Source organism: Hoplias malabaricus, chromosome 17, assembly GCF_029633855.1.
Source record: "Hoplias malabaricus isolate fHopMal1 chromosome 17, fHopMal1.hap1, whole genome shotgun sequence".
In the NCBI taxonomy this organism is placed as follows: Eukaryota; Metazoa; Chordata; class Actinopteri; order Characiformes; family Erythrinidae; genus Hoplias; species Hoplias malabaricus.
The window spans coordinates 19745491-19766717 of record NC_089816.1 but is presented as its reverse complement, the minus strand read 5'-3'; the positions used below and the strand labels follow the sequence as shown (position 1 = coordinate 19766717).

At 43.0% G+C, this 21227-nt stretch overlaps 1 protein-coding gene across 4 annotated transcripts; it reads right to left on the bottom strand.

Annotated features, from left to right (window-relative positions):
- Positions 1-725: 725 nt before the first annotated feature.
- On the bottom strand, positions 726-19193 carry p2rx3a (purinergic receptor P2X, ligand-gated ion channel, 3a). Of its 4 annotated transcripts, none has more exons than XR_010795934.1 (15): positions 18969-19193; positions 17705-17840; positions 17506-17577; positions 17175-17244; positions 16122-16206; positions 10561-10635; positions 9481-9610; positions 9131-9261; positions 8903-8996; positions 8715-8780; positions 8544-8621; positions 7559-7683; positions 1694-1795; positions 951-1040; positions 726-863 (listed from the first exon to the last, which is right to left on the bottom strand). XR_010795934.1 is itself a non-coding variant. In XM_066648989.1 (13 exons), the coding sequence occupies exons 1-13, from the start codon at positions 19088-19090 to the stop codon at positions 1759-1761; spliced, it is 1221 nt and encodes a 406-aa protein (XP_066505086.1). In that variant the 5' UTR covers positions 19091-19193; the 3' UTR covers positions 1663-1758. The 4 variants fall into 4 exon arrangements, 2 of the variants coding, with proteins under 2 accessions (XP_066505086.1, XP_066505085.1); XR_010795935.1 differs by having other exon boundaries at positions 951-1016; XM_066648989.1 differs by lacking the exons at positions 726-863; positions 951-1040 and having other exon boundaries at positions 1663-1795.
- Positions 19194-21227: the final 2034 nt, after the last annotated feature.

Here is a 21227-nt window from a genome sequence, read left to right as displayed (position 1 = left end):
CACACTTGACACACTTGTCTTTCTTGTATGTCTGGGTCTGTCATAGCTGAACACACCACTCATTGTAGTCTCTCTCTCTCTCTCTCTCTCTCTCTCACACACACACACACACACACACACACACAAGTTTCTCAGGCATGCTCAGATGCTTCGAATAGGTATCAAAAGGAAATTCTATTCCTGAGAAAAGCAGAATAGATTTCACTGCTGTGGAGTATCTCTGACTGCTCTGAAGTCGCTCAAAGGGAAGTTGTGAGGTTATAGAGGCCATCAGCAGTTGTTTGAAGCTGAGCCTCAGCATGATGTAAGAACCCAAAGACGTAAGTGAGACTTTAACATTTATCTGCTGTGCCTCAGGATACGATGTCGCTTTCGTTTTTGGCCTTGTGTATGTGGACAACATGAGTAGGTGTGTTATGTGATACTTTAGTTTTGTGGTGACGGACCATTGTGAAAGTGCGTATAACATGTAAGCCAGTCTTTCACTTTCAAAATGTCCAAGTCAAGCTCTGTTTCAGACACTCAGTCTTTGTTGCAGTCTATGCTTCAAAGGTTGAAGCTCCAAACTCCTGCTGAGAGGAGCACACAAGGTCAAGGTACTTCTCCAGCCTTAAAGTTGGATGGAGGGTCTGCAGAAAGTTCATCCCTGGTTTATCAATTCGGTCATTCCATGGGCATCAAGCAGCAAGAAACCCCCTCCATTTGGACCAATGTACAAAGTCAGTGGAGTCTTCAGTCACCTACTGAACCTCTCTCCATACAGTCTGTCAAAGCTACTCCCGAACCAAGAACACCAGACCAGGGTCTTACAAACAGCAGTGCAGCATCAGACGTCTTTTCTCCCACTGATGACGCTGTGATTCCTAAATGGGAGAGAAAGCAGCTGAAATATTTACAGCGAAGGAACATGAGCAATGACAGCTGTAGCACCCTCAACTCCACAGACCTACCTTCACCCACATCACCCACCCCGGGCTGGACAGCGTCAGAAGGACACAGAGGCATTTCAGGTGAACCTGTAGGGGACAGTAACGATGTTCCTGAAAAAACAAAACGACTGCAAACGTCAAGATCAAGCAAAAGAAAAGTGAACGATCCAGGACAGAAGAGATGGACGCAAAAGGTGAAGGAAAGATGGAAGGAGAGGCACAAGAAAGAAAGAGATGCCAAACAGAAACAAGAGACGAATGTGGCTACAGTAAGTTTGGGATCCAATTTTTTTCTTTGTTGCATTTTTTAAAGAGTTTTATTAGTCAAAATGGAATCAAAAACTAATACAGTAAAAAGCAATTCATTAAGAAAAAAACTATTTAAAGCAATTTTAATAGTTCAATAAATTAAGTCTTCAACCCACAACTGTTTTTATAGATAGACACATTAATAATAAATAACAATCACCATACACCACTAAACCCACAATTTTGTATGTTCTCAAGCCATTACTTTCAACAGCATGAATCAGATGGAAACTGAGATGCTACAGTGCTTTCTTTATATTTTGAGGGTGTATTTAATGAGACCTTTTTAAAACAACATTTATATTCGTTTTATACAAATATTTTCCAGACAAACACATCTCAAACCTTACTGTCAATAGCTTGAATATTTCTGTTCAATGTATATTTTTTATTTAGAGCAACCTCTGTCAAGTCCCAACCCACTCCAATGGAAGCAACACAAGCATCACACTTACTGAGGATGAAAGGATCGTCCAGCACCAACAGATCAACAGTGGGCCTGAAGAAGCCCCTCCCAGCCTCATGGATCCCTTGAGGTAAGTACACGTAGAGCCTCTCTGCCAAAGTATGAATCAGACGTGATTATCATTCCACAGCTGTCATCTTCAAGAAAATATTTCTGCCAATCTCAGCAGAAACTAACACACCCTCTGTGTAAGTGTTGTAGAGTAACACAGAGAGGGACTGGAACTGGAACAGTTTAAGGATATTAAAGTTAGTCAAAGAGACCGTGAGAATTTAACACAAACAAACTGTGGTGCGAGTGAGAATTCAGATCAATGAGCATCTTACAGGAGCCAATTCATTTCTCCACAATCCTGCTCTTTTTCTTACAGTGAACCCATGTTTTCTTTTGGCTCCATTAACCTTATGGAAGAGATTTTCACTGGTGAGGAATGGGCCAAGTTCTTCAAATCCAACACCATCAGCCATTCAGAGACCACCATCCTCACCCAAGACACAATGACAGAGCCATGCAGCAATATTAGCCAATCACCTCACAGAGTACAGACCTCAGGCAGCCAATGGGATCACAGAGATCTGAGAGAAACTCCATCACACATGAACTCAGAAAGTCTCCAGCAAGACATGGACATCACGGAACCCAGTTTCATCCAAACACAGACGTCAGACTCCGATCTGCTCTCTCAGACCTTTGAGTTCTTCAAGGGACAGTCAGAAGTCTTTAGCTTCGGTTCGGACCAGCACCAGTGCATGGACCTGAGTCTCAGCCAATCAGAAAGCAAGCAGCAAATAAATCACCAACCCCAGTCTGTGGACACTCATCAAAACCTTTCCTTAAACACAGCAGATACAAGTGTTCATCAGCCACTGACCAGTGAACAGAGTCTCGACCAATCACAACTATCCAACCCAAGATGTACGCCACCCGAGAGGATGCGGGGAGACGTTCTCACCCTTTTGGACCTGTCGTACATTCAGGTGAGACTTTAACTTGTGCAGTATGTTGAGCACCATACAGAAAAGACATCAACCAAATTCTGAAAAATTAAATCCTTTATAAAACAACTAAGTTCATTTACATTTATATTTACAGCATTTAGCAGATGCTTTTGCCCAGAGTGACATACAAAAGACCTAGCTTGTGTTCTAACTAGTACACATAGGTTAGAGTCTAAAATGTCCACACTGCCAAAACAGGAGCCAGTGCTGCCCCTAAAAAGGAAAACAGAGAACACCTTGTCAGTGTTAATACACATAGAACTGTGCAAAATGGCTTTTGCTTAGTGCTGTATGTGTTTATACCTTCAGTGAAAGAATATAAGGAGTCAAGCAGAGCATAAGTGCAAATACAATGCATTTCAACAAAAACTCAGAAAGAGATGGGCCTTCAATCCATGAGATAATCTGCTGTTGGGATAAGGGTTATAGACAATAAATGAATGAATTAAATACATAATAATAAACATAATATATATTCAGTTAAATAAATGAGTTGATTGGTGTGGGGAGGGGGCTCCTGGCGAACAGGTGGAACTTACAGTGTGTACATTCAATAAAAAACAAATAAAAAAAAGATTTTCTAGCTGTAACTGATCACTCCAGTGCCTTGAGGTCTACTGTCACATACCGCAGTCAGGAAACGGTCACTAACTTGGCCTTCCCACAGTAACATCCTTGTACATTCTTACTCTTCCTATTTTCTAATGACCCCCAGCCGAAGGAGAGTTCCTCTGGGAGGACACAGGGGTCTCTGAACCGAAAGAGAGGACACTACACCCTGGGGACTGCATCCAGCGATGAAGGAAGAGCAGACAGAGAACAGGAGGTTGAGTTGAGAGATAATGAGATGATATCGCTCTACCCTCTCCATCCGGCTCCGGCTCTGAGCCTTTCCCCTGGTTACTCTGCCTCCTCTCCACCATCTTCCACCCACCAGGACTCCACAGAAACGATGGTTAAAAAGGTACGAGAGGTTTGTGATATTGTGTCTCACACTCACTATATCTGGGCCGCTGCACTTTACTCTGAGCAGTCGCACAGCTCCAGGGTCCTGAGGTTGTGCGTTCACCCTGTGTTGGTGTGGGTTTCCTCCGGGTGTTCTTCTTTTCTTCCCACAGTCCACACGCATGTTGATGTGTGAGTGATGGGTTGAAACTGTTCACTGATGTGAGTTTGAGTTACTGGATGAGTGTATGACACTGTCCATAGGTGTGAGTGTTTGAGTGTCTGAGTGTGTGTTCATTCATTCATTCATTCATTCATTCATTCATTCACATTCTTTTCCACTTAATCCATTTCTGGGCCTCGAGTGTGTCTTGTGTTTGTCTTGCACTCAGTGACTCCAGGAGGGCTTCGAACCCACCTCAACCCTGATCAGGATGAATCACTTACAGAGAATGAGTGAATGAATGAAAATTCCAGGGTGTTAAACTCAAATCAACACAAGTAAACAGATATTGGTCACTAAAAATAGCAGATTTAATTAGGGATAAACCTCATCTGACCTGTGTATGATTTACACTGTTCTTGTCTCTTCCCTCAGAGGCGTGTGGAGAACACGCGGCAAGTGCGTTTTTCAGAGGAAGTGGTCTACCTGCCGCCCCTCATTCTCCCCGAGGGCGACGACGACGATTCTGATGACGAAGAAGATGAAGAAGATTATGAAGAAGGAGATGACGATGATGAAAGTGACTTGGACAACGAAGGTGAAGACGGCTGTCCAGAGCCACAGCCTCGCTCCTCTGCTCCCAACTGGTTTGTGGCCCTTAAGTCCAAGACTAAACGAAAGTCTAAACTTAAACTTCCACAAATATCCAGCTCCACCATCAAGTTCAGGAGCTCTATGTCCTAATCTGAAGCAGAGCTTGGGGCAAGCACTCGGCTGCCATGAAGTGTTTTAACCCAGGAACCACATGCCACTCGAGTTCCAGCGCAGTTCTACAACAACATACAACTTTAATGCACTTCTGTGCTGAACAACGAGGATGAATACAGAGCGGTCAAACACTGGTCAGTTCTTGCTCTACAGGGGCACAGGGGCCAGACTGATGTGGAATAACTCACGATAACACACAGCAAGAAAGAGGGCAGTTTATTAACTTGTGCGAATGTAAACTGCTAAAAATGAAAAAAAAAATTATAATAATAATTTCCTTAATAATTTAACAATTTTTTCAACATTTCTGCATTACTAAAGGGTTCATATGTAAACACTGTCCTTGAGAGTGCTCTGGTTTGTTGTAAAATCCTCCTTATTCTAGAGAATCTAGAGTCAGAACTGTTGAACGGTGGTTTTGAATGGACCCGTCTACCTTCAAAAGCTGACGCTGCTTCAAACCTGACCACTCTCCAGCGCCGATTATGGATTACACTTTGAAAATAGGGGTCAAATGCAATCCTCTTTTAAGCACATTATATGGAAAAGGTGTAGTAAAGAAATACACAGAATAAAATATAAACTTTCATAACTCTGAGGACCCTTTAAACCCCGTTAGATGAAAGTGGCGTTTCTATAACATGAAACATTTGTATTATTCATGGTTTTTGTGCAGGTTGTGAAATTTTTCTTTTGGTAAATGCATTTAAATATACAGTACCAGTCAAATGTTTGGACACACCCACTGAGGGAGGGTTTTCTTTGTTTTGGGCCGTTTTCCACATGTTGTGATTGTACAGCACCCGTCAAAAGTTTGGACATCTTCTCATTCAATGGTTTTTTATTATTTTCTACGTTGTAAATGAATGTGGAAGACTATGTAGGAACACATACGGAATTATGTAGTAATTAAACAAACGTTAATCAAACCAGAACATGTTTTATACTTTAGACTCTTCACAGTAGCCCCCCGTTACTTTGAAGACAGCTTTGCACACTCTCTCCGTTCTCTCAGTCAGCTTCATGTGGTCATCACCTGGAACGGTTTTCAGTGAACAGCTGTGGCCTCGTCGAGAGTTAATCTGTAGAACCGCTCCCTTCTTAATGTGTCTGAGACTGTAACTGTGCAGAGGTAGGGGCTGGTACACAGCTCTATACACTAGCTCTACTCCACCAATCACTGATTAGGAGTTGTGTCCAAACTATTGACTGGTACTGTATATATTAACTGTGAGATTATTCTCTTTAATTTTCATGTAATTGTTCACTAATAAAAGATGGGGAGATGTCATGGATGGAAATGCCACAGACTTCAGTGAAAACAGAAGAAGTTTGTGATTCTCAGGGACAGAAGGGTAAATGGATTGTATTGTAATAAATGGAGATAAAACAGTGATAAGTGTTAAAGGATGTTGTATTGATACTGAACACTGTGCCTGGTTGAAGAAGCAGTTTGTATTGATGTTGTTTCCCTGACCATGTCACACAAACTGGATTTTCTGGTTTTCTTGTGAATTATCTCGAGTGAATAAAATTGTTCTGTAGCACTTTATATTAAGGAAACGTGAAGAGAGAGTAATTAATGCATTAACTCATCAGAGTTAAGGACCAGTAAAGTGAAGTGAACATGACGACTAACCCCGACAGTGCAGCTGCTGACTGTGATACAGCTTTAGTTTATCCATAAGCCATAACGCGATTGAGCCTCGTGGCATGCTGAAGTTCCTCTGGATCCATCATTTTTGTGATCATTAATTGTCTCCTAAGAAACTACACACCCTCTTCTGAATAGTTCAAATACTAATAGCAATCTAGCCCTGATCTGGCCCTGACTGAATATTTATTCCTGAAATATATACCATAGTAAGGCTTCAGCAATACGCTGCATTCCTCAGTTACACTGCAGTTGTGTCTGCCTCATTATATGTGCAGCAAAATATTCAGATTTTATTCTCTGAATTATTCTGACTTTTTTAAAAAAAAAAGTTTTTCAGATTTTTTTTCAGATTTTAATCTTAGATTTTTTCCGACTTTATTCAATCCATCCAAAAGGAGACTCCAAGAGCCTTGGTCTTTGCTGCTTGGAGCACCAGTTCTGTCTCAGACTCGCTGTCTCCCCAATCCCCCAATGTCCAGCCAAACCTTTAAACATTTGATTTTTAGTCATGTGTTAAACTGAGGAAATGATCTGTAATTGAGCATCAAATATGCACTTTCTTTATGTGTCTTTAAACAATAAACTAAAACAATAAAATATGTCTTTAAACAATAAACTAAGCATTAGTTATTGGACCGAGGCAGAAAACGATTTTCACATCACTATATAGAGTTTAACACTTGCTGCTACTTTAATCAATTTCTCTGATGATGTGAAAAGGTCACCATGATTTTTAATCTATAAGTTATCCATTGAGTGGAGGGTACAGGAAAGTGTGGGGAAAAAATAAGAATACAAATAAATAAATAAATACATAAAAATAAAAATAAATATATAAAAAGGACACAAAAATAAAAACCTCTTATCTTTTACAGCCTCTATTTCAATTTGTAACTGGGTAAAAGCACCAAGGGACATGCTTTCAGGTGATTAGCTAAAGTAACAGCACAGAGAGGAATTACAGATATTATAATAATGTAATATAATTATATTCTTATTGATGATCCCTTACTGATGATTAAAAAAATGTTGTACTCTCTTTCCCAGCCCTTTAACTTTTGATTGAAGCACATTTGTTTATGTGCAATTAACTGCTGCTGTAGCACTGCAGTCTCCTTAGGGATCAATAAGGCTTTATTATATTATTACATTCAATTATGATCTTACATTATTTTACTGAGGAGAAATGAACAGCCGCCGCAGTTTCTCTTCTCTGATGTTGCACACATCGCTGTTCACTATATTATAAAACAATTTCCATCACAGCTCTCACACCTGAGCACATTTAAAAGCAAGTGTTTTGTCCACCCCCTGGTCACTCACGCCTGGTAATGTCCAATAGAATCACGTTCTGAATCATCCGAGCTCTTCGCCTCTTTAATCGTGGTCTGACTCCCCTGATGCTTAAAGAGTTTATGACTCTCTGACCAGTGAAGGGAACCAGATACCTGGGAGAGAGAGAGAGAGAGAGAGAGAGAGAGAGAGAGAGAGAGAGAGAGAGAGAGAGAGAGAATGAGAGAGAGAGAGAGAGAGAGAGAAGAGAATATATATATATATATATATATATGACTGTGCAAAACTTTTAAGCTTTTATCCCCCAATAATGCAATAAAGCCCCCATTATACTGAGTGTGTGTGTATATGTGTGTGTGTGTGTGTGTGAGTGTGAATGTGTTTAACCCTTTCCACATCTCTCCTGGTGACAGTCCAGTGTTATCTGAGGTGATCGTCCAGTGCCTAGTGTCAGAGGTTAATAAATACTTCATTGTGAATGAAGTGTGCTGTAGATTTAACAAATCCATACGATCAGGAGAAACATCTGGAGACACACTGTTCTTCACTCACTCACAACACAGCGACTACTTTTTAGAACAAATACTTTTACTGTGTTTATGTCTTTGTTTTTAGTGAACTCGCTTCATTTTGTTCAAGAGACGAATCTCGACCCGACTGCTATATCTGTGAGTCTTTGGAGATACTGGAGTGAGAGATCTGTGTTGACCTAATTATTTCTGCTCAGAAATCAAATATGACGATCAAGCTAACTTCCATTTGCACAGAAACATGAGGCAGAAGCACCACTTCACTGCTGTTCTCCTCTGACCAGTGCTGCTGACCACGCTGACATATAGGATAATGGGAAATGAAAGCAGTGAAGGATATATCTACACTCCCTTGCAGCAAATGATCCAGCAGAGGAACCTCAGCATGCAGAGTTTAATAAAGACACTCGATCCAGACACAACACAACGCCTTCCTCCCTCAGCCCACAGTGTTCAGGACGCTTCAGACACAGACAAAAACTCACCTCCTCAAATTTCTTGGCCTTGTACTGCTCCGATCCTTTCAGGAAGTTTAACAGAATGATGTCGCAGAAAATTGTTGCCTGCAGCCAATGAAAATTACCATTAACATTCTAGAGAGAGAGAGAGAGAGAGAGAGAGAGAGAGAGAGAGTGTGTGTGTGTGTGTGATCTTACCAAACCCACTGAGGTGCAAGCTGCTACAATGTTGATCAGTGTTGGGACTATGTAAAATTTTCCAGCCTAGAAAAATATGAACAGAATTACACAATCTCTCTCTCTCTCTCTCTCTCTCTCTCTCTCTCTCTCTCTCTCTCTCTCTCTCACACACACACACACACACACACACACACACACACACTCACATTTCCAGACACAAGTATGTCAAAGCGGATGGCAAATGCTTTGTGAAGTGTCCGAAACTCCCGGCCGTCTTCTGTCATGTAATATTTTGCAAACCTAAAATGAAAAAAGAAACATGTATATTATTAATATGATTGTGCAGTGTGTGTCTGCGAGTCTGGACAACTGATCTTCTGTGTGTGTATGCGTGTGTGTGTTTAGTGTTAATTGTTCATGTACCGAATCATTACCTGAAGTTATAACCTTTGGAGAAGGTTTGTTTTTTGAAGTCTAGTTCTGTAAAGCTGTATTTGGGTTGGCACTGCTCCTCTCCCAAGTCCAGATCACAATTCCAGCCTATATTAATCCCAATCTCTCCTCCCTGATGCACACACACACACACACACGCACAGAAACAAACATGTAAACAGTGTCTGTAAGCGCTACTAAACTTCAGCATCACGGGTTTACTTCAGAACAGATTTTTTTCGGAAAGGAAATCTGCACATTCACTGTTTCAAGGCTCAAACTAAGTATATTATCAAAAACAAATGATGAGAGAGAGAGAGAGAGAGAGAGAGAGAGATGTGCATTACTCAACTTCCTTCATGATCTTCATGTAATTGGCTCTGGCGTACTCTATCACTTTTCCCACTTTAAAGATGGGGCAGTATGGGTCTTTCATCGGGTCAAACACACATTGTGTCGATGTATTCATTTTGATATTCCCTCTGAGATGAAGAGCAAATTCCAGGTTAGAGATGAATTATGTGTAAGACTTCTACAAGTCTACCCCAGTTACACAGTCATGCTGAAGCTGGGAGGGTGAGTAGCATAAGCTTCCTGGACAGCTCAACACACTTGAAGGAGAGCCCTAATTACCCAGAACTGTATGTCAACCAACAGATATTAGCACTGGCTTATGTGGGGAGAGAGGAGGGCCATCCAACTCACACAGAGAGGGCAATATTAATTTTTCTCTCTCGAATCGGCTACCTGCTGGAGCTTTTCCACTGCATGGTACCTACCTGGCAAGGCTTGACTGCCTTTTTGTGTTCCACCAGGAACACGGGTTCTTGTTTAGTGGCTGTTCTCTCGTGGTTCAGAGCAAGCTGAGTAGGGACTAAACCGTGGCGTGTAAACCTTGCAGAGCACTGATTGTCCAGAGAGAGTCATCACTCAATGCCACGCAACGCAGACGTCCAGCACCAACTCTGTATAATCTGTGTAATCTCCAGCTGCAGCAGAGATCACATTTGTTTTTATCCGACTCACGACAGCAGCTCGTAAAATTACACCGTGGTCTTTTTAAGAGGTTCAAAATGAACAAACTCTACTGATCTGTCTGAACTGATGACGGAGCTGTGTTCCATCCCAAACAATAACAAAAACAACAACACGCCAATAAAACATGAGTAAACACCGCTTAAAGTTACCACCGCCGTTGTTGTGGTTTCCAAAGCCCACTGTTCCCATTAGAGACAGGGTTTGAGACGACACCTGATACATTTCAGGGGGGAGCTGTGGAAGTGGAAAAGCGACCTGGGACCACTGGTGAAAAAGTATGTAGAGCCAAGTCCAGTAGATACCATGCAGTGGAAAATCGCCATTAAACCATTGACTCTCCTGACTCTACTTACTGGACACTGCTTGCTCTGGTGCATGTGTTTCAACTACTCACCTGGTGATGTTAAAGCGTGGAAAGCGTATTGTGTTCTTGATGAAGATTGTAAAGTTGGCAATGTCCATGGCCTCCCTGAAAAAGATCATTGCAAACAACAGGTGAAACTGACACAGTTCTGGTGCTCTGGGATTATACAAGTGCTGTGAAAGAGACCTTGGGCCACGTCCATGTCCATCTCCTCTGGGGTGTGTTTAAATAGGTGTTTTACAGACCAGTCCTTAACAGGCAGGTGAGGTGCTTTTAACAGGCTTTAAAGGGGACATATTATACCTTAACCAGTTTTTTTAAACCAGTTATAATGGGTCTATGGGCTACAAAACCTGTTCAAGTTCTTTGCAAAAAGTCACTCTCACATAGAGATATCACCAGCTCTGTTCTCACCAGTTCCAGTCTCTTTCAGAACATGCTGTTTAAGGGCTCTGTCACTTTTATGCAAATAAGCTGTTGCTGACCACGCCCCATCTAGCCCATGTCCATTATGCAGGTTAGGGGTAGTACCAGGGTGGTTCTATGCAAATTTCCTTATTGTGACATCACAATAAGGGACCTTTTCAAACGACTCGTAGAAGTATATGATTTTCAACTGACTCACAGAAAATGGATGGATGTTTTTTTCACACTTGGAGTGTTTATAGGAGCAGTAGAGACCCAAGTGGAAATACAAAAGCATGCAAAAAGTTTTGCATGCGTCACCTTTAATGCATTAAAAATGCACAACAGGTACGTCACTTCCGGCTGACTACTCGCGTGCTTGATTTGAAATTGTTTGCTGTTTGTCGCTGTTTTAGTCCTCTAGACGTTTATTTACAATCTCTATTGCATATTCTTTGGCATTGCTTATCCTAGTGTGCTGTCTTCATCATTCCTAACCCACCGTGCTTCTTAACTTCATTTTTTTCGTACATATTATTTCATATTATGTTTATTTTTCTCTCTTCATGGCGCCTGCCGAGGAACGAGCCCTTTCTGAGCTCGGCGCGGAGCTCGAGCAGCTCGGTCGCTGGATTCAGCGTCTCTTGGAGAAGCAGACGGAGCTCCAGCGGGAGAAGATGAGACTCGAGGCAGCCCGCAACTCCTCCTACGTGGCCGTCGCCTCTCCGGCTCCTCTGCCGTGGCGTTTCGCGGGGATACCCATCTACACGCCTGCACCGGGATGGGAGCGCCAGCATGGGCGTGGGAAGAAGAGGCCGTCCCCCCCTCCACCGCAGCCAGTTTGAGGCTCCTGGCCTTCACCTGCACCTGCTCCAGCACCGAAGACTAAACAGGATGGTGTTCTTATTATTGGTGATTCAATAGCTAGACATTTAAAAGTGCCGGGGATAAAGAGTAATGCAACCGTGTCTTGTCTCCCAGGCGCACGTGTCCTGGACGTTGCCAGGCGGCTTCTGTCGGCGCTTCGGCAGCGCGAGGACTTCGGCACCGTCGTTCTCCACGTGGGGAACGAACGACATCTCCGCCCGCCGCAGCGAGGTCCTGAAGGAGCACTACCGTTAGCTTCTGGATACCGCTCGGAAGAAGACGGATGCTAGGATCATCGTCTCTGGCCCCCTGCCCACCTACCGTCGAGGATGCGAGGCGTTTAGCAGGCTCTTCGGGCTCCACTCCTGGCTCCTGGATTGGTGCGACTCTGTCGGCGTGGACTACGTCAACAACTGGGAGTGCTTTCATGAGCGTCCGGCCCTGTATCGTTGGGATGGGCTTCATCTGAGCCGTCTAGGATCCGTAGTTCTCTCTGAGAACATTGAGGTGGTTCTGCGCCAGAACTGACTGGTCATTCCCAGTCACATCAGTCAGGTAGGTGGAATGGATAGTGAGCAGGTAAGTAATATTAAAATTCCTAATGTTCCTCCTGACCATCTCTCTACTGCTAGTATGATGAGTAGCATGTCCATATCACCCACTCTGATTAACGCTAATAAATTTTTCAGCATTGAGACTGTGTCTGTTCCCCGCAAAGCTTGTTATCACAAACGCCTAAAAATCAGTTTTAACAACCTAATTAGAATTAACACCAAGGCACTGCAGCGAACGCAATATTTCAGCACTTCCAGCATTAAATTATGGCTTTTAAATATACGATCTCTAACATCCAAAGCACTCACTGTCTGTGATATTATTACTGATAACAAACTCTATGCATTATGTCTCTGCGAAACATGGGCTAAACCCAATGAATACATTGCCCTAAATGAGTCCACTCCCCCTGGCTTGAGCTATTACAGTTGCCCACGAACATCTGGTCGTGGTGGTGGTGTAGCCACAATTTATGACCCTACCATTGACACAACACAAAAATCTAGTTATGATACTAAATCCTTTGAAGTACTTACTCTTAAAGTCACTGCAACAAAAAGGCAGCACTCGTTTATGCTCATCACAATCTATCGTCCTCCTGGCCCTTATACAGAATTTCTTTGTGAATTTGCAGATTTTCTCTCAAGTGTAGTTATCGTTTCAGAAAAGGTCTTAATTGTTGGTCATTTCAATATTCACTTTGAGAAGGACCATGATCCACTTAAAATTGCATTTGAATCAATTTTGGATGCGCTAGGGTTCACTCAGAATGTTACTGGGCCCAGTCATCAATGCAAACACACATTGGACCTAGTGTTAACACGGGGCATTGAGATAAAGAATCTATCCAATCTCTCACTACATGAGACCATCTCTGATCACCATCTAATCACATATGAAATTGCGTTAAACTTTGATATTTGTCCACAACCACGCTATATTAGAAAGCGCACTATAACATCCTCAACAGTTAGTGATTTTATCAACAACCTTCCAGACCTTACCACCATTTCTTTTCCAACTCACCCAAATGACCTTGAGCTCATTACAAACAACCTACAATACTTATTGTGTACAAACCTAGATAGTGTTGCACCAGTCAAGACCAAACAATTTAGAGAGAAAAGGCTTGCTCCATGGTACAGTGACAGCACGCGTGCATTAAAACTGGCTGCTCGTAACCATGAACGTAAATGGAGACACACAAAACTAGAATGTTTCCGAATTGCATGGCAGCACAGCCTCACCGACTACAAACATGCCTTATCTAAAGCCAAATCACAGTACATCTCTTCCCTTATAGAAAACAACAAAGACAACCCTAGATTCCTTTTTAGCACTGTATCAAATCTAATTGGCAAAAAAAGGAAATCAACCCCATTGTCCCCTCTGATTTCTGTAGCAATGACTTTATGAGGTTTTTTAATGATAAAATTGATTGCATTCGCCTCAAAATCCAAAATCAGTCCAAAGTCACATCGGCTTTTGTTGATGAACCCCCCGCCAGCTCTGAGGTGCACTTAGACTACTTGAATTCTGTCAATGAAAATGACTTGCTTAGTTTAATTAGCTCATCTAAATCAACTTCATGCTTACTGGATCCTGTACCAACACAATTATTTAAACAAATTTTACCTAAAGTCATTAGACCATTGCTCACAATAATAAACTCATCCCTCAACATTGGATATGTACCAAAACCTCTGAAACTAGCGGTAATCAAACCAATTATTAAGACAACCCAATCTTGACCCTCTTGTACTCGCAAACTACAGGCCAATATCAAACCTCCCTTTTATTGCTAAGATTCTAGAAAAAGTCGTGTCACAGCAGTTGTGCTCTTATCTACAAAACAATGACATTCATGACATTTTTCAGTCTGGATTTAGACCAAATCACAGCACAGAAACGGATCTAACAAGAGTAACTAATGACTTACTCCTTTCACATGATAAGGGCTATATCTCTATTCTGGTGCTGCTTGACCTTAGTGCAGCGTTTGATACCATAGATCATGTGATGCTTCTTGATAGGCTGGAAAATCTGGTAGGAATAAAAGGATCTGCCCTCTCTTGGTTCAGATCTTATTTATTTGATCGTTATCAATTTGTTTATCTGAATAATAAATCCTCTAATCATACTTTAGTTAAATATGGTGTTCCACAAGGATCAGTGCTTGGCCCTGTATTGTTCACACTCTACATGCTGCCACTGGGTAGACTAATCCGTAAGCATGGGATTCAATTCCACTGTTATGCTGATGACACACAACTGTATATATCAGCCAAACCTAATGATGTTGCTTGTCTACATAAAATAACAGAATGTCTAACTGAAATTAAAGACTGGATGATGCAAAATTTTCTCATGTTAAATTCTGATAAAACTGAAGTCTTGTTACTAGGTACAGATACTCAGATACATTCACTCAGAAATGCTGCTATTAATCTTGATAATTCAACAGTAAAACACAATGCCATCATTAAAAACTTAGGGGTAGCCTTTGATTCGACTCTCACATTTGATACCCACATATCCAATACAGTCAAAACCGCCTTCTTCCACCTACGCAATATTGCCAAAATTCGGCATATTTTATCATTAAAAGATGCAGAGAAACTAGTGCATGCTTTTATAACGTCACGTCTAGACTACTGCAATGCGCTCCTGGCAGGGAGCTCGTGCAAAGCGTTACACAAGCTTCAGTTAGTTCAAAATACAGCAGCCAGGGTGCTCACTAGAGCTAGAAAATTCAAACATATCACCCCAGTTCTCTCGTCCCTACACTGGCTACCTGTAAAATTTCGCATTGACTATAAAATACTCCTCTTAGCTTATAAATCTCTAAATGGTTTAGGCCTGCAGTATCTTACTGAACTTCTCATACCTTATCGCCCGTCACGTACACAAAGCTCAAACAAGCTTTTGGTTAATCACTCACTTTCAGGTTACTCCTTCTCTATTGGTGTTCGGGCGGGTTTTCATATTATCACTGTTCTGTTTTAACCCTGTCATATCACCATAGCTACAGCATTTTTAGTTAGCTTTCTAGTAACCGCCATCACGCTGTCTGTCGCTGGGTCCTCTTGCCTGACCCGTGGAAGCCCCTGTGTATCCTGTACAAGATCCTGGCCTTGTCTCATCTACACTATCATGCTTGGCCATGCTGTTTTATCTCAGATTAACTCTGCACCTAATTTTAACTCACACAGAATCCCTGATCACCTCCTCCTTCATCAGACTCTTACATCACTAATATCATCATCCTCATCATTTTCTTTTCCGCTTCTCCATCATCACTAATATACTACATTTATATTACTATAACCCCTTCATCTGTCATCATTCCACTTTTACTTCTGTTCTCTGTTGTGTCTCCGGTGTCGACCCGAGGAGGATGGGTTCCCCGTATGAGTCTTGGTTCCTTCCAAGGTTTCTTCCTCGTGTGCTGAGGGAGTTTTTCCTTGCCACTGTTGCCCCTGGCTTGCTCATAGGAGGCTTGGACCCGGATCTCTGTAAAGCTGCTTTGTGACGACTTTTTGTTGTGAAAAGCGCTATATAAATAAAATTTGATTGATTGATTGATTGACAACATATAAACACCTACTGAATCTATAATGATTCATTATAGATTATATATCATATAATGATATAACAAAGATTTGGTGTGTGTGTGTGTGTGTGTGTGTGTGTGTGTATGTGTGTATGTGTGCATGTGTGTATGTGTGTGAGTGTGTGTTTGTGTGTGTGAGAGAATTTCTTACGACTCCAGCGTGTCATTCTCGGCTGGACACCAGCCTTCAATCTGACACTGTTCCACGTCCGTCAGACATTTCCCTGTTATCCTCCCTATACACACACAGAGACAGGACTAACACAGGTAAGGAAAATAAAAGGCAGTGACCAATCAGAGAACAGTAGGTGGTCTTCCAAAACCCCCACCCTCCAGTCAATGAATAAGATTAAACAATTTTTATTTTACATTTATTAGGTAAACGCTCTTATCCAGAGAAACTTACCATTCTGCTCCTGTTACAGATTTAGACAAATGTGAGAGGGGGGTTACTCAAGCACTGCGGTTACCCGAGCCCACTACATGACAGAAACTCAATTACACAGTTTAGTCTGCTGTGGATATTCAGCTTCATATTCACTTATTTATTCACTCATTCACTCACCCATTTGTTCACACACTCACCCAGTCACATTAAACACTCACCGAGTCACCCCCACACTTACCCAGTCACCCCCACACTTACACAGTCACCCCCACACTCACCCAGTCACCCCCACACTCACCCAGTTACTCACACACTCACCTAGTCACTCTCACACTCATCTGTGGATAGTTTCACACACTCACCCAGTCACTCACACACTCACCCAGTCACTCACACACTCATCAAGCCACTCTCACACTCACCCAGTCACTCCCACACTCATCTGTGGATAGTTTCACACACTCACCCAGTCCCTCACACACTCACCCAGTCACTCACACATTCACCCAGTCACCCCTAACTCACCCAGTCACTCACACATTCACCCAGTCACCCCCACACTCAGCCAGTCACTCATGCACTCACCCAGTCACTCACACACTCATCAAGCCACTCTCACACTCACCCAGCCACTCACAGATGCAGACAGTGCTCCTCACAGACTGTGACCTACAGGTGTTATTGCGTCTTTGTGCAGTTCACTGGCCCCAGTGTTTGGGTCACCTCAGGCCGAATGATCAGAGGAGTCTGACCACTCACCAACCCCTGGGCATAACTTAATGGAGCAAAAAAGGAACAATGAGAAAGAAAACCCACCGCTGGCTGAATTTGAGGTCATTAAATTCTTACACTCTTCATCCCTCACACAGTGGAACTTCTCATCAACCTACAACACGAGGACGCACTGTTACTTCACCACAGCAGAAGTGTCCTTTCAAAACAGACAAGCATGAAGCAAACTAATAATACACTCATCAGCCAAAACATTAAGACCACCTGTTTAAAACCTGCTCAGGTCAGTGACGTGCCAAGCTCAGAACTTTTCTCTGACTCTCCGTATTTTACTCACTTCTTAACTACAAGTGTTCTTAATGTTTTGCTTCCTCTGTATGTGAAAGTCATTACTTCACTAAGGTGAGAGACTGACCTCAGGACAGAGGCTGTGTGTCTGATTGCGTGTGATGACCATCCTGGTGATGATGCAGAACACAGAGGCACCCTGTGAAGCACCACACACCACACAATTAAATACCACATTTTTAATGCATTATTTTTTTATACTTTCAGCTGAATTTAAAATGATAAATAATAACTGATCAAAGTAAAAATGTGCGAGGGATTCCAACCTGCGGCGGCATCACGTAGTCGGCCACGTCCATCAGCTTCTCATCATAGAAACCAAAGCCTTTCACTTTAGTCATAACCGCAGATTCGATCCCTGTGTCACGGTCCTGATAGGCCTTCTCATGGAGAAACACGTACCTACACACACGCGCGCACACACACACACAGAGAAAGGAAGATTTTTAGCCTCTCAGGTAAATGTACGCATTAAATTAACTGTAAGACACTGACAGAAAGCGCTTGTCTGGCACCAAGACAAACACAGGACAAACAGCTAATGACCAATAATCCATTCATCTTCTGCTACCACTTGATATTGTTCAGGGTTGAGGAGGGTCTGGAGCCCACCCGGGAAAGAGCATCACACACACACACCCTGTCACTCAGCTTCACACACTCCTAAGGTGTGTGAGGTATGAAACCTTGTCTGTCTGAATCTGTGTTTCGGAAACTGTGTTGGGAACGCTGCAGGATTCACTCAGGATACGCCTTTTAGCGTAAACACCACACACACACACACACACAATAACAACAAGACAAAACATCACACACATAGACACACTCACACTAACAAGACTAAACACCACTCACACGCACACTGACAACTCTAAACACCACACACACACTAAGAACTCTAAACACCACACACATCAATAACTCTAAACACCACACACACACTAACAACTCTAAACACCACACACACACACACACTAACAACTCTAAACACCACACACACACACACACTAACAACTCTAAACACCACACACACATGCTAACACCTCTAAACACCCCACACACGCTAACAGCTCTAAATACCACACACACACACTAACAACTGTAAACACCACACACACACACACACACTAACAACTCTAAATACCACACACACACATACACACACTAACAACTCTAAAAACCACACACATGCTAACAACTTTAAACACCACACACACACACACACACACACAAACACTAGCAACTCTAAACACCACCCACTGCTTCTTTACAAACAGCTGCTGACAAAACACTAACAAGCTCAAAGCTCTAGAGAAGAAAACACAAATCTGTCACATCAACCAACAGGTGGCCACATAAGCTAGAACTGTGAGCACAGAGATGGGGAGGCCAATATTGCTCTGGATTCAAACCTGCAGTCTCCAGGTTATAGGACCAACGCATCAGTGAACACTCATGAGTTTTCACTTCTCTCTTCCTCTGAATCACAAATCTCTAATCAGAAACACAGTCACATGCGTAAGTTCTTACACGATGAAGTAGATGATGATCAGAGCCTGGACGATGCGGTTGATGATGCCCAGTGACCGTCTCTTGACCACCACAGACTTGTTCGTCTCGTAGGTGAAGAAATTGCTGACCCAGTCCAACATTATGAGTTCAGGCAGAGCTCGTCCAACAGGTGAGACACTCCTGAGTCCAGACACTTCAGCTTCAGCCGACCAGCACCTTCTGCTGCATCCACTCAACACTGGAGAGAAGAGACACAGAGAGAGAGAGAGAGAGAGAGAGAGAGAGAGAGAGAGAGAGATGGCTAAATGACCATCACCACCCTTACTCCTCCTCCCTTTACCCCTATCTCTCCCCCCTTCCTTCATCCGTCCCTCTCTTTCTCTTTCTCTCTCCCTTGCCCCTGTCTTGTCTCTAGGGTCTCCCCATTTCCGTAACGACTCATTCATTTACCATCCTCTCAGAAAAGAGAGAGAGAGAGAGAGAGAGAGAGAGAGGGAGAGAGAGAGAGAGAAGCAAACTCTTGGCCTACCACCAACAGCTCATCTCACACTGAACGCAGAGTGATAAATTCACAAGAATATTTACTGAAATTAACACCAACCCACCTCCTAAAATCACCGGGAATTCTTTTCTAACTCAGTGACGTTCTTTATACGTTTCATTCCAGAGGGGAAACCTGTGACTGTCAGTAGAAATACCTTCCAAAATTAACTAATAATTTCCAGTGTACTCTCTGAGTACCCAATGTACAGTGGGTACTCAGAGAGGCGGGGGCACTAACAGTGTGTGTGTGTGTGTGTGTGTACTTATTGGCGATGACATCACACTTCCTCTCAGCTAAAGTGGGCCCATTATGTCTGTGGTCAACTCTGAAGCCAATTACATGTTAAAATGCTTTCAAGTGACCAGGGGACAGAGTGGACTTCCCATAAATTATACAAAGGACAGGGAATACACACGCACACACACACATATATTACTGACTGTAACATTTGTGAAGTGACATTCAGTAACATCCCCAAGAGCAAAGATGCACACAGATATAAACACCAATCAACATTAAAACCAACTTCCTAATATAGTGTAGATTCCCCTGATGCTGCCCAAACCCCTCTGACCCACTGAGATATGGACTCCACGAGACCTCAGAAGCCGTCCTGTCATCTCTAGTACCAAGAAGTCAGTAGTAAACCCTTCAAGGTGGAGGTGGGCCCACCTCCGAACCCGTCTCACAGACTCTGGACCGGACTGAGATCTGGGGAATCTGGAGTTGAGTCGACACCTGGAACTTGTCCTGTTCTTCAAAACGTTCCTGAACAGTGGTCCTGAACGATGTGGTGTGGAGCATTATCCTTCTGAGAGAGGACACTGCTGTTAGGGAACACCTCGGCCGTAAAGGGTGGGCTCGATCAGGAGGGTTTATGGAGGTGGTCCAGGTCAGAGGAACACAAACATGAACTCTAGGATCCAGGGTTCTCCAGCAGAACATCTCCCAGAGCTCCACACTGACTGGGTGCTGGAGATAGCACTCTGGGTGTGTGCTCACAGCCCCTAGTGCACTAATGTGTGTGTTTTCACTGCCGCAGACGGGTTAAATGCAGAAGACACAATTTGTTGAACGTTTTAATTATTAGTTCTGATGCTCACGCACTAAGTGCAGGTGCCTACATCTGTGAACAGGGGTCAGCATGGGCCCTTTAACCAGTCTGTATCTATGCAGCCCCCTACATGACCCTGTCACCAGTCACTGGTTGTCCTTCCTTGGGCGACTTTCGGTGGGTACTGACCCAGGAAGGAGCTACAAGAGCTGAGCTCTGGAGGCACTCCGGCAGAAACATGACATCACAGTATGGCCCTCAGACCCTTACATTGACTATTTCTCCTTCAGCATCGACTCCTGACCTTCAAGAACTGACCCTTCACTCACTGCCTGATCCTGTTTGTTTTGTTTCTCCAGAGAGAGAGAGAGAGAGAGAGAGAGAGAGAGAGAGAGAGAGAGAGAGAGAGAGAGAGAGAAAGGGAGAGAGAGAGAAATTGACTCTTCCTTGTAGTCTTTTCATGGTCTTATTTAGCAGAGGACAGTAGAGAGGTGGAAAGTGGAATAATGAATGAACACTCCTTGAGATAGCGCTAAAGAAAACAAAGGAAATAGATCCATCCTTCTCTCTCCATCACAGTAATAAAAAAAGACACAAACACCACTCTCTTTTCTCTCTTCCATTCTTCTGATTTTAAACAGCAGAGTTGATCCTTTGTGCTGGTCTCCGCCAGGACGTC